This window comes from Tribolium castaneum, chromosome 2, assembly GCF_031307605.1.
Source record: "Tribolium castaneum strain GA2 chromosome 2, icTriCast1.1, whole genome shotgun sequence".
NCBI lineage: Eukaryota > Metazoa > Arthropoda > Insecta > Coleoptera > Tenebrionidae > Tribolium > Tribolium castaneum.
This window is the reverse complement of record NC_087395.1, coordinates 23,961,564-23,977,712: the sequence shown is the minus strand read 5'-3', so window position 1 is coordinate 23,977,712 and position 16,149 is coordinate 23,961,564. Positions and strand designations below refer to the sequence as shown.

The 16,149-nt window shown below is 38.5% G+C and overlaps 6 protein-coding genes across 12 annotated transcripts in view; 4 read left to right on the top strand and 2 right to left on the bottom strand.

The window, feature by feature from the left end:
• The window catches only part of Orc5 (Origin recognition complex subunit 5), a 37,381-nt gene extending 32,191 nt beyond the window's left edge, over window positions 1-5,190 (bottom strand). The window contains exon 1 of one of the 3 annotated variants that reach the window (XM_015983622.2): window positions 5,058-5,190. The gene's annotated coding sequence lies outside the window, so the exon portion shown is untranslated. Of the gene's footprint in view, window positions 1-4,625; window positions 4,795-5,057 lie in introns of those variants that run through there. The other 2 variants (XM_008200060.3, XM_969122.5) reach the window with 2 other exon arrangements.
• Window positions 39-2,478, top strand: LOC662891 (annexin B9-like). Of its 4 annotated transcripts, XM_968965.5 has the most exons (7): window positions 39-235; window positions 525-601; window positions 695-730; window positions 880-1,314; window positions 1,364-1,745; window positions 1,791-2,299; window positions 2,348-2,478. In XM_968965.5, exons 3-7 carry the CDS (start codon window positions 701-703, stop codon window positions 2,402-2,404), a joined length of 1,413 nt encoding a protein of 470 aa, XP_974058.1. In that variant the 5' UTR covers window positions 39-235; window positions 525-601; window positions 695-700; the 3' UTR covers window positions 2,405-2,478. The 4 variants fall into 4 exon arrangements, with proteins under 4 accessions (XP_974058.1, XP_015839106.1, XP_008198281.1 ...); XM_015983620.2 differs by lacking the exon at window positions 525-601; XM_008200059.3 differs by lacking the exon at window positions 880-1,314 and having other exon boundaries at window positions 45-235.
• LOC662862 (annexin B9) lies at window positions 2,580-4,052 on the top strand. The gene is made up of 5 exons (XM_968937.4): window positions 2,580-2,715; window positions 2,777-2,815; window positions 2,864-3,260; window positions 3,314-3,822; window positions 3,880-4,052. Exons 2-5 carry the CDS (start codon window positions 2,783-2,785, stop codon window positions 3,934-3,936), a joined length of 996 nt encoding a protein of 331 aa, XP_974030.1. The 5' UTR covers window positions 2,580-2,715; window positions 2,777-2,782; the 3' UTR covers window positions 3,937-4,052.
• Window positions 5,191-5,311: 121 nt separating the features above from the next.
• Window positions 5,312-10,173, top strand: LOC662836 (uncharacterized protein). The gene is made up of 7 exons (XM_968913.4): window positions 5,312-5,470; window positions 5,522-6,429; window positions 8,137-8,339; window positions 8,584-8,687; window positions 8,737-8,958; window positions 9,006-9,178; window positions 9,785-10,173. The coding sequence occupies exons 1-7, from the start codon at window positions 5,446-5,448 to the stop codon at window positions 9,971-9,973; spliced, it is 1,824 nt and encodes a 607-aa protein (XP_974006.1). The 5' UTR covers window positions 5,312-5,445; the 3' UTR covers window positions 9,974-10,173.
• Window positions 10,109-13,364, bottom strand: TpnC73F (Troponin C at 73F). The gene is made up of 4 exons (XM_968886.4): window positions 13,232-13,364; window positions 13,148-13,175; window positions 10,280-10,675; window positions 10,109-10,230 (listed from the first exon to the last, which is right to left on the bottom strand). The coding sequence occupies exons 1-4, from the start codon at window positions 13,232-13,234 to the stop codon at window positions 10,199-10,201; spliced, it is 459 nt and encodes a 152-aa protein (XP_973979.1). The 5' UTR covers window positions 13,235-13,364; the 3' UTR covers window positions 10,109-10,198.
• A 359-nt stretch (window positions 13,365-13,723) lies between these two features.
• Window positions 13,724-15,412, top strand: rogdi. 2 transcript variants are annotated; one of them, XM_008200055.3, is made up of 7 exons: window positions 13,724-14,053; window positions 14,103-14,174; window positions 14,218-14,352; window positions 14,402-14,556; window positions 14,605-14,725; window positions 14,773-14,982; window positions 15,031-15,412. In XM_008200055.3, the coding sequence occupies exons 1-7, from the start codon at window positions 14,018-14,020 to the stop codon at window positions 15,097-15,099; spliced, it is 798 nt and encodes a 265-aa protein (XP_008198277.1). In that variant the 5' UTR covers window positions 13,724-14,017; the 3' UTR covers window positions 15,100-15,412. The 2 variants fall into 2 exon arrangements, with proteins under 2 accessions (XP_008198277.1, XP_973922.1); XM_968829.5 differs by having other exon boundaries at window positions 13,729-14,053; window positions 14,402-14,562.
• The last annotated feature ends 737 nt before the right edge of the window (window positions 15,413-16,149 follow it).

The following is a 16,149-nucleotide window of genomic DNA, read 5'->3' as shown; positions in this document are numbered from 1 at the left end:
CAGCGCCATCTCAAGTTTTGCGGTCGTGAATAAATAAAATTAATAAAAACAAAAGAATCGTAAACAATCAATTTCTGGCCAACCTAAAATGCAACAAAATAGTCCTGAAAGAATACATCAGGGCGTCTTTTTTCAATCAAGTAAACAAGTCACATGACCCAGATAATAAACAATTCCGAAACATATGGTGTTAGTTGGCTAAATAAGTTGTTCGACTGTTTTTGTATGACGTTTGGTAAGTTTCTTTTGAAGTTATTCCCCATTGATTTAAAATGTGATAATTAATCAGCGATAATAATATTTACAATGCAGATATTTATGTCAGTAGTTCAAGGTTTTATACAGAGTGATTTTTTAACTCACAACAAATTCAGCCGTTTTTGAGCAATTTTATTATAATGTTGCGCAATAAAGGGCACAATTTTCTTATAAAATATTGACGACAATCATGATGACGTCACTATTAGTCACCGTTTACAATAATGTTTTAAGTAAGCTTGTCCACTTTAGATTTTAACTTTCAGTGACGTATGCGCACCCGGTCTTAAAAGTCGTATCTAGCTCACTGTTGTTGACTTCCAGAGCATAAACAAATCAAAGGGTAGGTATGCATATTTGAAATTAATTAATTTAAAAATGAATAAATGTACAAGGGAGAAAAGAACAGACAGAAACATTTTTGTATTTTTTCTAGATCAAAATGAGTGGCTCCGGATATCCGTACCCCCAGGTATGTAACACAAGTCTTACAAAACATTACCAAATTTTCACAATTATTACATAAAACCCATTTCGCTAAGTAAAACTGATAAGTGATAACATTGTTAACTAGTAAAGAGATAAAAATATCACGGAAATATAAAAATGTATTCTTATCAGGGCTCGAATTATTCACCTTATCCACCATACCCTCCAAATTCGGCACCTCCATACCCTCCAAACCCCCCTTACCCCACGCAAGGAGGAGTTTTTGCTCCCAGTTTGGGCTTCAATGTTGGCTCACCCATGTACATGCCGCAACCCTACGCCGGTGCAGGCTACCCTTCGTCAGCAAGTGGAACGTCTTATGCTTCAAGTGCGCCCCCTTACCCAAACCCCACCCCAACTATGTACCCCAACCCCCACTCGAATCCATATCCAGGTCCAAGACCCAATCCAGGCTCATACCCGAACCCCAAACCGTCAACCCCATATTATGGCTCCAATCCAACCCCAAGCCCCCAGCCAGGCCCATACCCACACCCCAAACCATCAACCCCATATTATGGACACCAAGCAACTCATTCGAATTCGTATCAAACGCCAAAAGTGAAGGTACAACTCCGATTTTTGATGGAAAATTTGACGAAATTCTCGCTTGCAGAGGTCTCCAACGGTGGTTCCCGCCCACCCTTTTGACCCACGAAAGGACGCGGAAATTCTGCGCAAGGCCATGAAAGGCTTCGGAACGGACGAAAAGGCCATTATTAACGTGCTAACGAAGCGTTCAAATGCCCAACGATTGGAAATCGCAGTCCATTTTAAAACTCTTTACGGAAAAGACCTAATCAGCGATTTGAAGAGCGAACTGAGTGGGAATTTCGAGAAAACGATTATTGCTTTAATGACTCCACTTCCACAATTTTACGCTAAAGAGTTGCACGATGCAATTTCCGGGCTTGGAACCGACGAAACCGTCCTCATAGAGGTCATGTGTACCTTAACTAATGCCGAAATCAGGACAATCAGAGAAGCGTATCATAGAAGTAAGAAACAGATTGTGGCGATTTGACCTAACCTTGATTCTTTAGCCTACCACAACAACCTCGAAAGTGACCTCAAAGGGGACACCAGTGGTCATTTTCGACGACTGATGGTCGCACTTTGCAGTGCGGGACGTGACGAAAGCATGGTCGTGGATCAGGCGGCTGCCATTTCCGAAGCCCAGGCTCTTTACGAAGCCGGGGAGGGTCGATGGGGCACCGATGAATCCACGTTTAATATGATTCTGTGTCAGCGGAATTATGAACACTTGAAAATGGTATTTCAGGAGTATCACAGAATTTCAGGACATGACATTGAGAAGGCCATCAAAAAAGAATTTTCTGGTGACATTCAGGATGGTCTTTTGGCTGTTGTGAGATCGATTAAGAACCAACCGGCTTTCTTCGCCAAATGTTTATACAAAAGTATGAAAGGTTTGGGGACCAATGACCGCGATTTGATCAGACTGGTGGTCACGCGGTGCGAAATTGACATGGGGGACATTAAAAGGGAATACATTAAAAACCACGGAGAATCCTTGGCTGATGCCATCAAGGTAAGGGTCACTTCTGGGAAGATTTGCAACTAATTCTGGTAATTCCAGGGAGATACGTCAGGAGATTACAAAAAGTGTCTTTTGGCCCTCATTGGGGAAGCGTAATTTGGAACGAAAATCTTCTTTTGATATCCTTATTCATGTATTAATATTTGTGTAAATAAATGAATCATATTTTGGTTTTGTATTTATTTCCCGAAATTCATTTATCACAAAAATTACCGCCGTACCCATTCTGTGAAAACTGCTTTGTTAATCGGCGATTGACTTAGCCCCCTTCCAAACATTGTGCATAAGGAAGCAAAAATAATCATTCCGATAAGCCGTTTTATTGATTCTAATGTTTAGCTTCACTCAGTCTTCTAAGGTTTCCACTTGCAACAACTTGTCCCAATTTCGAGTCAACAAATTTTCAAGTAAGTGCAGTTAATGAACACATCATTAAAAAAAATTCAATATTAATATAAAACTATTTAGCCCAAAATGAATCACTTCGGATGTTCCAAAATACCAAAGGTATGTTAAGGAGTAGATAAAAAACTAGTTAATATCTTTATTACCCAGCACTCCCAAATTGCCACATCTCCAACAGTAACACCTTCGAAATTTTTCCTCTCAAGTGAAGATGCCGAAGTTTTACACAAAGCAATGACAGGGCCCGGAACTGACGAAAAAGCCATCGTTAACATTATCACGAAACGGTCCTTAGCCCAACGTTTAGAAATAATGTCTCAATTTAATAAACACCACAATAACAATTTAATCTCCGAGCTTAAAAAAGAATTAAGCGGCGACTTGAAACAACTAATTTTGGCCCTAATGACACCACGTGAAGAATTGTACGCTGAGGAATTACACAGGGCTATTAGCGGGTTAGGAACCGACGAAGATGTCCTAATTGAAGTTTTATGTACTTTGAATAACGCAGAAATTATGACCATCAGACATGCTTATCACAAACGTAACTCGTTTAGTTATTGGAAAAATATCACTTTTTCGTACTATTTTTTCTAGTGTTTCACAAAAGCCTCGAAGGTGACATAAAAGGGGACACCAGTGGCTACTTTAAACAACTTTTGGTAGCCCTCTGCGGTGTTCAACGTGACGAGTGTGCCGCGACCGATAAAACCGAGGCAGTTTCCGAGGCTGAAAATCTATACAATGCTGGGGAAAACCAATGGGGGACTGACGAATCCACTTTTACTAAAATTCTAACCGAGAGAAGTTATCCTCAACTTCGGCTTATTTTCGCAGAGTATGAAAAATTGACTGGTCACGGGATCGAGCAAGCAATTAAGAGTGAATTCTCCGGTGATATTAAAGACGGTTTATTGGCAATTGTGGAGACAGTTCAAAATAAAGCAAAATTTTTTGCCAAAAAATTGCATAAGAGTATGAAAGGCTTGGGAACTAATGATCGAGATTTGATAAGAGTGGTTGTGACCAGGAGTGAAATTGACATGGGGGAAATTAAAAATGAATATCAAAAAGAGTACGGGAAGACTTTGGCTGAGGCTATTAAGGTATGACAATTTAATTCTAGGAATGATTAAATTAATTTGTAAAATTGGGCGTTATAGGGCGATACATCCGGCGATTATAGAAAATGCCTTCTAGCTCTTATCGGCGAAAAGTAATTGTGGGGCCAGTTGAGTGTTGCCATTTTTTAATATTCTATTTATTCACTGTATTATTATTATTATTACTATTATTAGATTTTACATTATTATCAATAAAATTTTATTAAATTTTATTCATTTGGTTATTTTTTTCCAACATCTACACCTTTATTTCCGCATGAATCATTCACTTCAGGTGACCCACTGATAACAGTGATAACATAAAACCTGTTACACGAAATACTAAAAATCTTTCCGCTTGCAGTAAGTGGGAAATACTATGATAAGCATTTTGGTGAAAATAAATCCTTTTATGAAATGGAGTAAAAATAAAACTGTATTGATAGCTTAGATAGCTTAAAAATCGAGTGATATTTAAAAAAAACTTGGTTTAATTCTGAATTAAATCTTAATTTTGCTTTCTGTAAACAAAAGTCAGATCACGTGGTCAAACTGAACCAATCAAATGCTTTGATTGACGAACTAATTGGGAATTAACTTTTACCAGCGAATTCACTTTTTAAAAACTGACCCTAGACCTAACATTCCCAGTTTATACATTTCCAAAGCAAATAACTTGGATTTTACACGCATTTATCGACTTTTCCAACAATAACCAACTTTTACGCAGTTTTTTCGCTGGTAAAAACAGTACACAAAGCCGCCTTGTAAATGGGCAAAATGTTTCGTATTTATAAAACACAAACCTTTCCAACTTCCGAAACAAATAATTCTCGAAGCACAAAACACTTTAAACTTGCACGAGAGCCAAACTTTAATGTTTTAAACCGTCACGAAAGGCACAAAACGCAAAATGAAAAATTTGGGAAAACGCTACTTGAATTTTTACGCCGGTGGACGGCGCCACCAGCGATACACAACCACTTGATTTGTTCAAAAAATTCACTCAACTAAAATATAAAACCATTTAAATCGGCAAATTATTCCAGCCAAACAGCTAAAATCATGCTAAATTCTATCATGCCCCCAATTTTTTTATTGAATAAAATTATATATTGCCGGTTTGAGCGCCTATTACCTAACCTTAAAAAACACAATGTTGATTTTTTGTCCACTTGTCAGCAAGTAAATAACTAGTCGAGAATAGCGTTAGGTAAAATAAGATAAATTCCACTTACCCAACTGCTGTCAATTCAAAACAAACAGTTTTTTCGTACAAACAGGCACAAGAATCAAATTTGACGAAAACCTTGAAACTCAATGTCGCCACCCGTAAAAAGTTTCACCAAATGGATTTGATTTCACAGAAATACAACGTACAATGAACCCAAGGTACAATTTTCGATATTTGTGTGAGACGAGGGGGTTGGTTTTGGTAACAATTTGTATAAGTAAACGTGAATTAAAAAAATAAATTTGAATTTGACGGATCGGGTCCTGCGGCTAGTGCACGAGCGAGCACGATCCAACAACATAAACAAAAAAGAGGCGTGACACATTTATTTGTCAAAACAATAATTAATCCAATTATTACTTTCACTTTGGCCGCTTTTACGTAACACCACCATGTCACAGAAGATAGTTTTAACAGGTGAGCCCTTAAAGCGCCTCTTTTTCAATCGCCACCCCATTAATAAATCAGGCACCCTCGACATGCTCCACAGTCTCTACGACTTCAAAGCAACGTACGCAAAAACCCTCAGTTTTCGCACCAACGAATACTTCATCCTGCACCAAAGCAACACCAAGCACAAAAACTGGTGGGAAGTGATAAACGAAGCTGGGGAAATGGGGTTCATCCCCTCGAACTACGTCGAGACTGTCACTGTGAACCCCTCGTTTTACCTCCAGTTCGTCGACAACTGTCTCGAGAACCTGAAGAAGCGCGCGCCGGTGGAGAACCTCACCGACCGCCACGAAATCATCCTGCGCTTGAAAGAAGTGAAGAAGGAGATCGAGGAGCTGCCCGAGGTCGGGGGTCACGGGGACGACCTCAAGACGTTACATTACAAAAACTCGGATATGGGGCGGTTTGAGAGCATGAGCTCGCAGTCTTCGCTCCTAACCGAACTAAAAAACGACATTGAGGAGCCCATCAAGCCTGTGAAAGCGAACAAAGAACGCGTGAGGAAGTCCATCGAAAACATTCACGAGGAGGTGATTTCCGAGTGTTGCAACGACGTGAAAAAGGCAGAGCTGCCCTCGCCCGCAATCACAGACCAGTCCGTCTACGAGCTGGTTGAGAGTGTGAGGATTAATACGCAGTTGTCTTACGAAATGTCGCGGGTGGCTGTGGTTACGGTCGTTCAGGGGCTGCACGAGCTGCTGCCAGCGTCGGTGTTTCCATACTTAAGCACGATTCTGTCACAAGTACAAAAATCGCTCAATGTGGATGACGTCCAAATTGACCAAACGCACGATGCTAGTCGACTTAAGATCATCTTTAATGAGCTCACTTCGTGTAAGGAGGACTCGCAGCAGAGGAGTTGGATGCTTCATGAAGATGAGGATGTGATCAAAGAGTATCTCTTGGAGTTAATCTCGATTTTGGTTGGTAAAATTTGAGACGGTTGGGTTAGCATGGCTTGGATTTTTGAATTTGTTTAATGTTTTCTGAGCTTCAAAATGCAGAAAACCATGGTTTGTTCCACTGATTTTTTTGTTTAAAATTGTGATGGTCAAGCCAAATACCTTCATAAGAATGAAAAAAAAAATTAACTGACTCTAGCAAAGCTTTATGGACTTTTATGTTTTAACACCCACTACAGTTGTTAAAAGTTAAAAGTCTATTTGTTCGATTTTTTTATGTTTGATTGTTCCAATTTTTGTCGCGATTTTGGTCGATTCCGGGTACCCGGAAAATTTATCGAGCAATAACTCCGGAACTATTAGAGATAACCCTATGAAGTGTATTATCGTTGGAAAGCTCTTTAAATTATCTATCTTTTTGAAAAAAGATCATTATTTTCCGACTAATGGTTTTCGAGAAAATTGCAGAAAAAAGCAAAAATAGATAAAATTTTAAAAAATTCATAACAAAAAAACTATTGGGAATTTGCCAATTTTGTCGATGCTAATCGATTCCCCGGATCATTTTACATAGGTAAGGGTTAAAATAGTTTCACTTTTTTGAATTCTTTAGCCGTAATTGAGAAAATAAAAAAAATTAAAAAAAAATTAACACCCCCCTCACAAAGTGGCAAAATTTTTGCGTTTTTCTCGGAAACTGTAAGACATAGGGGAACAAACAACAAATCATCGGAAAGCGCTTGAAATTATCTATTTTTCCGTCTAAACTCGGAGCCGCTCCGGGCAGCGGTTCCGATTACAGAGGCGATTAAAGTTTTACACTAAAAAAATTCATAACTCAAAATCTAAAAGTCGTAGAGCAATGCGATTTGTTCCATTGAATTCTACGACGCAATTTACATATTATATCAATTTTTCACAAGAAATAAAAATTAAAAATTTTAGTGGAAAATTTTATTCATCAAAAAAATATTTTCATAAAAATGAAAAAAATTTTTTAGCTCGCTTTAGCAAAGTTTAATGGACTTTTAAATGTCTTAGCAACCCACTAGGGTTGTAAAAATTTCAAAAACAGTCCATTTGTTCGATTTGTGATGTTTGATTGTTTCAATTTTTGTCGCGATTTTGGTCGATTCCGGGTATCCGGAACATTTATCGAGCAATAACTCCGGAAGTATTAGAGATAACTCTATCAAGTGTATTATCGTTGGAAAGCTCTTTAAATTATCTATCTTTTTCAAAAAAGATCATTGTTCTCCACCTAATAGTTTTCGAGCAAATTGCTGCTAAATGCAAAAATTGGTAAAACTTAAAAAAATTCATAACTAAAAAACAATTGGGAATTTGGCAATTTTCTCGATGCCAATCGATTCCCCGGATCATTTTGCATAGGTTTGGATGAAAATAGTTCCACTTTTTCGCAATTGCAAAAATTTAGGTCGTAATATTTATGCTCGAATTAATAACACGAAGTCGTCGTTGCCGTTTTTCGTCTAAAAAACTTTAAGAGTTGTGCGTTCAGTACACTTAGTTTTCTTAGATTTATGTTGTGATTAAAAATAAAAAAGCCAAAAATTTGGTTTTAAAATACATTTGATTTGAAACACCTGTCCCCATTAGTCTCGATAGATTTTTCATTTAAAAATTACAACTGCGAGAAAATAGAAACGCTATGCTGACTCAACGACGCTCTTTGGACTTTCCCAACCAAAAATCGCCAAATTTCAGTCAAACGCCGATGCGAGCATTTCTCGCCATGTCATTTCCCGAGACCAATACCACTGTATCGTCACCCTGATCCAGTTTTACCAAATGGAAATCCGCTGGTCGATCCGCCAGCTCTTACTCCAAACGTTCGGCGTTCTGTGCAGTCTGGACAAAACCGTCGTCAGCATAATGCTCAACTCGATCCTCCCAGGAGAGCTTGCCAGGTCTGGACTTTTTCTAGTGTCATTAAAAACGTATTAATTCCCCTCCGAAAATAAGCATCCGTAAATTTTCTTTGGCATTTGTTGTACACAATAGTATATTTTGCCGAAGCGTGGGCGTCTCGAAATTCGAACAATTTGACAATTATTTGTGTGTTTTTCGGCGGCCGCCAAGTTTTCGTTCGTGTAAACAATCTCGTGCAATTGCATTTGTTTTATTGTTCGATCAAAATAGATTTTATTGCAGGGATATGATGGCGAACGCTCGCAACATTCCCAAATTAAACTACTCCTCCATTCTCCTCACCATGATTTTCTCCATGGGCGAGCCCATGCCCATCACCCACCACGGTAAAGCCACAAACCACGCTGATCACCACAAAGTAAACCAAATTTTTAGAACTACTCGGGGCGAATTTCTTGTCATTCCTCCTCAATAACATTGAGTATCCGCCCGATACGGACATCGACGAGCAAATCCCCGATTTGTTCCTCAATTGCGTCATTTCGTTCAATTTGCAGTTTGAGGACTGTGACGAAAATCCGGTCCTCAGCGCGTTAGAGGAGCGCGACGTTGCGAAAACCTTCACGGAGAAAATCCTCCTCCTCCTCAACCGCGAGCGTAAGTCGGCAGGAAGTGGGAAATGGGGAAATAATTGAGGTTTGCAGACGATCCGGTTCGCATTTTTGAGCACGAACCGGCGCCGCCTCACGCCCTCCTCAAGCTTTTTGTGGACTTGCTGAGTCGCAAAACCACTGCTGCGCTTTTCTACACCAATGATATCAAAGTTTTGATCGATATCGTGGTGCGGAATGTGGCCGATTTGTCGCCAGGGGACAAGGTTTGTGGTTTTTCGTTAAGGGAACTGGTCATGACGTTCTTTCACTCTCATGCTCGCACAAAAGTTTTTTATTCAAATAATTTGCCTCTAAATCAAAACTTGTTTATTTAAAAAATAAAACTGTTGGTTCAATATTATTCAAAACAGGTAAAAGAGGAAAAATAATTCTAAGAAGCTAAAGCTCTTTGTGTGTAATCTAATCATTATAATTATTATAATTATTATTATTATTATTATTATTATTATTATTATTATTATTATTATTATTATTAATTATTAAATAAAAGTTTATTTTTTTAGATTTAGGGCCGGTTTATAGAATGGTCAATTAAAGATAACTGCGTTGTTGAAAGTTACCAATGGACCAACCAAACTGCTTTAATTTGGTCACGTGGTCAGTGACGCTTCTATAAGCCGGTCTTTATTACTCAAATTGTAAGCAAAAAAATGTACTTGTAGCTTACAATCAACTGATAAACTAGTAAATATTTTTCTTCGGTGTATAACTGCATAACTGATGTATTGTGCGGTAAAATTCCGAATGAATGAAGTCATGGCCAGTCCCCTTGGGGCCAAAATTCGCAAATAAGACGTTAATTTTTGAAGCGGAGGCAACAGTACATCGAATTGTGCCGGCTGGTGATGCGGAACACGAACTACGACGAGCACCGGCACCGCTTGGACGACATTCTGAAAAGCTTCACTCGGATTTTCTGCGAGGAGAGCGAGTTGAGCAAAACCGACCAGCAGCTGGTCCGTGAGATTTCGCACGAGTTTCCGCATTTCTTCAAATAATTTTGTGATACTTTCCGATTAAATCGATCAATGTGTTAGCGTTTTTCATTCCTGGGAATTGTATGTGATATCCTACCTCACGTAGTGGTTTTAGGGTCAACGCGCTTGTGTTAGTCGTGCCAAAGAAAGCGACGATCGAGTCAATAAATTTATTTATGAAATGAAATACAAATTGTAATTAAAATAAAATGTGTACACTTGTCGGGCGTTTTCCTGTCGGCCTGTTCACACCTCCCCGGTCATCATCTCCATGAATTCTGAAAGCAATCACGCTGTGACGCCAGCGCTGCCAAAATTAGCCCTCACCATCGAAGTCGACGGTTCCCGAGCCGTCGGTGTCGATTTCCTCAATCATCATGTCCAGCTCCTTGTCCGTCAGCTGGTCGTCCAGCTCCCGCAGGATCTCCCGGAGGCACGTGGTGGGAATGTAGCCATTGCCCTCCTTGTCGTACAGCCTGAAGGCCTCCTTCAGCTCCTTCTGCATGGCCTCGTCGTCCTCCTCCACGATGAACTTGGCGGCCAGAGTGACGAACTCCTCGAACTCGAGCCGGCCCGACTTGTCGGCGTCCACCTCCTCGATCAGCTCCTCCAGGATCTTCTTGTCGAAGGGCTGGCCCATCAGGCGCAGGATGTCCGAGACCATGTCGCAGGGGATGCTCCCGGACTTCTGGTTGTCGAAGGCCTCGAAGGCTTTGCGCAATACTGAGCCAACCGGAAGATAAAAATACAGTCTGTTATTGTTTTGGGTTTTTCTTGGCGCGGAAAGTTTCCGATTTATTTAGGTTCACACGGCCAAAATAAGCGGGGTGTGGGTGCGGCGGACACGGGGTACACCTGTCTCGGGCGGGCGGAGCCCCAATATTTCAGTGTTGCAAAAATAAAAGTTAACAGTCACGGTCTATTCACTTTTTCTTAATTCATTGTCCTCTTTGCAACACAATCTTACGAATTCGATTTTTTCAGAAACGGGACTAGTACCAAGTTTTTTGAGTGTGTAACGTATTTCTTACGAGTTTTGCCTTTTTTCTGCATTTCCTTGACGTTCAGGAATTATGATCAATAAAATTGCCGACGGGATTATCCCAAAATGTTTCAAAATACAGTTTATATCTCATTTCAATTTATAGTAAAATTGCAAAGTAAAATTTAAAAAAAATCCATTTCATTAAAAAAAAAAAACGCAAATGCGCCATTGCAAAGTTCTACTATGAACTGAAATGGGATATATTTATATAATAGTCACTGTTTATACATTTTTTAAACATTATTTCTATACGATTGCGAGAATTCCACCGAAAATAGTTTATTGAAAAGCGGTTATTTTGTGTACGGTCATATAAATATCTACAAAATAAATAACATTTTGTAACATTTTTTTTTATTTTCACGGTAACGCATAATTGAAGATCGTTTTTTATCACTGTTATGTGACATTTTGTTAAAAGTTTTGCATTTTTTTCTGTATTGTTGTATAAAAGCCATAAAAACTCAGACCACGATATTTTTTTAAATATTTCATCAATATAGCAAGTCAGTAATAACATCAGTAAGTTCTCAAACTGCCTGTTAAAAAATTTAGCACCAGTTACCATTTTTACAATTTTCGTGTTGTGTTGTTAAATTCTTTATTTTTAGGCATATTTGTTCTATTTTGTTGTGCCAAAGGCGAGGAAGTTACGGACAGGGGAATATTTCAGAAGATTCAAAAAGAGAAAATAAATCAACACATTATCAATCAGTGTTTATGTATTTTTTGAATTCATTTTCTATGTTTACAGTTTTGACGGTAATTTTTTTAATCATTCATATTTGGAATTTGACCCAGACAACAAAATTAGCTAAAAAAATGAATATTAAGGCGATAAACTGAAACTGAAAATGGTTCTTTAATATTACGTTTTGCTCGCTTTTTGTTCTTGTGTAACATTTTATTTCAAATTGTGTTAAAAATTTCGTCCCGCGAATAATTTATAATCAATAGTATTTCAAAATTAGAAAAATCAGTATCCTTTTTTTAGGTATAATTTTTTTTAATTTGTATGAAACAAAAATCAGAGCTTGGCGAATGTTTTTTTTTTAATTTTTGTTCTGTTATGTGGATTTTGTTGAATTCTTTATTTTTTTCCATATTTATTTTATTTTGTTGTAACGAAGGCAAGGAATTCATTATACAAACATTCCAGAGAAATATTTCAAAAGATTCAAAATTAAAAGATAAATAATTTGTAACAGTCACTGTTTATAATTTTTTTTTTAATTTATTATCTATGCAAATAAGACGGAAATTGTTTCTAAAAAGGGCTTCAGAAGGAACTGGGATTTTAACGTCGATTTTTATTAATTTGTATACAACTGTACGAAATTTTTAGGAGCCATAAAATTCCAAGCAATAATTTCAAAGAATTTAAAAATAAAAAATGTACTCACACTCACCGTTTATTTCTTTTATTACGTAACATTTGGTTACAATTTTTTTCATATTCTGTTCATTTGTTGTACAAAAGCTATTAAAATTGAAACGACGAATAATAATTCAAAAGTATAAAGTCAGTGACGGTTTATTATTTTTTATTTAGATAGAATTTTTCTAAGCCAAGAGTCTTCATTTTTTCAACTTTTTGTTCTGTGGAGTGGCATTTTGTTAATTTTTTAATTTTTCCCCTATTTATTTTATGAACAACTTACGGACAGAGAAATATTTCAAAAGATTTTGAAATTTCTATATTTTCTATAATCTGATGGAAACTTGTTTTTAAAAGGCGGGCTCTAGAAAAAAAAGATTTTACCGTTGATTTGCATGTTCTTTACGCTTTTTACTCGATTGTTTAAAAGTAAATAATATTCCGAGCAGATAATTCAAGCGATCTTAAAAATAAAAAATATGTGATGCACATTCACCGTTTGTTCATTTATCAAAACAAAGAAAATAATTTAGTTTAATTTATTTCAAAATGTTTTAGAAATAAAAAACTATACATTGTTTTGGAATTTTGTCCGAACTCCCAGATCTCAAAAAAATCGAAGCGCCCTGTTCATTAACGCCTTTTAATTTCCAAAAGTAGACCGCAAACACTTCGAATTTCAAAGCAAAAAGTGAAAATCCGGCGTTTTATTTTCCAACTTTGCTGCACATTTGCGCGTTATTTTCCCCGTAAATATTTATTGCTTACTTACCGGCGATTTGTTCTGGCGGAAGTTCATCCTGAAACGAGAAAAAGATTAGTCTGTTGCAAGACTTGTCGCACTATCACCGTGTACCATTTCGTGTTAATGTTGCAAGTGCTAGCGAAGAACTGGATGGGCCCCGTTCTGTAACCTCTGGTTATTATTTTCGAGTTATAGTGGATTTCTAGCGTTTCCCCGTCCCCCTGGTTTCAGTCTTTTGCAGAGTGTATTTCGGCCCACACTCGAGCATCCTCCTACCAATCGCAGCCGTTGGGAAAACGGCAGCAAAGTAACCCATCGTGGTATTTTTAGCAACAAATGCAGCCTGAGCCCGAGCATTAATCTCCCTCAACTTGTTGATTTTTGCGAAATCGGGCAAACCTCGGGCCTGTCGGTGTTGAATTACCTGCCCCGTTTTGAGCATTGGCGCCCACGCCCCTGTCGCTCACTCTTCTATATCTGTCCGAAAATAAACCCACATCTGGCGCGCCACACATTTCTTTCAAGTGTGTAAAACATTTTAATCTAATTGATCCTCTGACGCGCTCGATCAATTGCCCCAATTGCCGGCAAACAACAGCATTGCGGGTGAGAATTGGCACGGGCCTGCGGTGCAACGAACGACTTTTTTCGAAACGCATTTATTTCGGAAAAACAAGCAGGTGCTCGCCGTTTATCACCGCAATCAACAGGCCGTGTTTGTGTTTCGCGAATTCGTCTAATTAGACAACATCACGGCCTCGGTTTGAATTTGGCGCGCGTTGCGGACGTCGCGCAGGCGTACAAGCCCGGTCAAATGTTGGGTTTATCAAACGTTTGATTCAATTTCGACCGCAGGAAGTGCCTCAATAACTGGGCTTTTTGCAAGTTTTCGGGATAATGGTAGAGTGCGAGAAGGAGGAAGCGCTAAATTTGGTACGTTGTGCCGTTGTCGAAAGTGAGGTTATGTCAAGTTTTTTTGAAGCAAAAGGAGTTCGAGTGGGTGCTGCACCAGGAGGTGCACAAGGGCCTCGACCAGATCCACCAGATCCTGACGGTGAGTGGCTTTGTTGTGTTTGCGGTGCTTGAAGGGGTTGTAGGAGTGCGCAGGGAGGTTTCCTGTGCGGTTATACGGTCATGACAATTCGAGTAAACAGGACAAGTTCGTGCTGTCTGTGCCCTCAGACCAGGTCAAATGCGTCGTTACGCTGACCGGGGACAGCATCACGCATGCTGTAAGTGTGCAGCGTCCGCAGAGCCCCGACCTAATTGTCAATTTTCAAGGATATTACTTTTAAAGTCACTAGACAGACGAACACGACGATGGTTCGCACAACCATCCAGAATGACTGTCCTTGGAAGCTGCAGCAGGTGCAGGATGCGGCCAATCACCTCCAACAGGCCATAAATCACATTGACGATGTGGGGAAAAATTACAAGTTTAAGTGAGTGGGTTGCGGTTGTGTCAAGGGCTAACGGGGTTGTAGGTCCTCGGACGAGGTCTTGCACGTGCTGGGGAACATCTTGGGGAGCCTGCAAAGGGGGCGCACTAGTCTGATCGTGCCCCGGAAGCGGGCCATTGACGACCTGATGCGGAGTCTAAATATGGTAGTTCGGGCGTTGTTTGGCGGCTTGCGCTTATTTTGCACTTTTAGAAATCGCTAAACCCCAATTTGAGCGAAGATCTGGCCATTAGTTTTTACATACAGAGCCATAAATTGATTTTTGCGATCTATCAACTGACTAATAGTCACGGGACCATGAAATATGACTCCACACATGCCGAAAGCTCGGTGCCGTGGCTTAACGAGGTGCTCGTGTTTTTCACAGTAGGCTTGCAGTTGTGCCAGCAACTTAAAGATAAGGTTTGATTTTGATAAGATTTGTGGCGGCGTTTATCTCGATTTTTTCAGATCTGTGTCTTTTCCCAGTATAAGGACTTTACCGTGGGCTCACGTCCGAGCAGTCCGATTCAGACATAATCTCGTTTTTTCCTAGATAATGTTGATATTGTCAATTGCAAAGTGTATATAGACGTCTTTGTTGACGTAAGGTGGATCTAATTTACATTCTAGAGCGTTATCAATAAATGTATTTATTTATTAATTTTTTTCTATCGCGTCATCATGAATTACTCAACTGGCCATAGAGCATGTCGCTTGTACATTTTTAAATATGACTGTTTTGAGTGTAATTTCTAGTTTTATAAGACAATAATTCAAAGTTGCACTTTAAAAATTTACACGTGTATGTTTGTAACTGTTGAAGAAGCAATAAAGTCTTGTTTCATGTTCACTTAGTGTTTCTTCACCTTTGTTTCCTTTCCCCAAAATTATTTAAAAATAAAACAAAAAATCCTACCCATAGATTTTCTCTACAGGCAAAATGAAAGTTCCAAAAAACGAAAACTTTTGAAACAGTTCAGAAATAATGGTTTAATTTTGTTCAATGACATTTTGTTTCGAATTCTGACGTGAAATGTAATGTTGGTTGCTTCAAAAATTTTTTCAGGCTCATTATTACTCGTGGACCACCCCGTATAATTGCAATAATTCACCTAAAACGCAAATACTTTCAGTTCAAAAGTCGGTGAATTAGCTCGAGAAAGCATTTTTTTCCACTTTTTTCAATTTAATTCTCTAATTTTTCACCAGATTTCATCAAAAGATACCGGGCGTTAAAGTTGATTCTACAATTTTAAAATTGTTTTTACCTTTTTTGTGACTTTCAGCACGTTTTTGACCGAAAATGGACATAATTTGTCAAAAAATCACCAAATTTGTGTATTTTCCAGTCAAAAATAGTGGACGTGTGCAAATCCTACTGGATTCGCAGTGGCCATGATTTTTATTAACAATGTTTTTCGGGACTTTACCAAACAAACTTAGTTAACTAAAAATTTTTAGAGATAAATTAAATATTTTCGTTTAATTTTTTTTATAATTTAAGAAGTAAGTCATCTAAGGATTCAACTAAAGTTTGAAGTCATGCTTCACCTTTACGTTCATCTCTTTTTCTCTCTAAACAAAAGG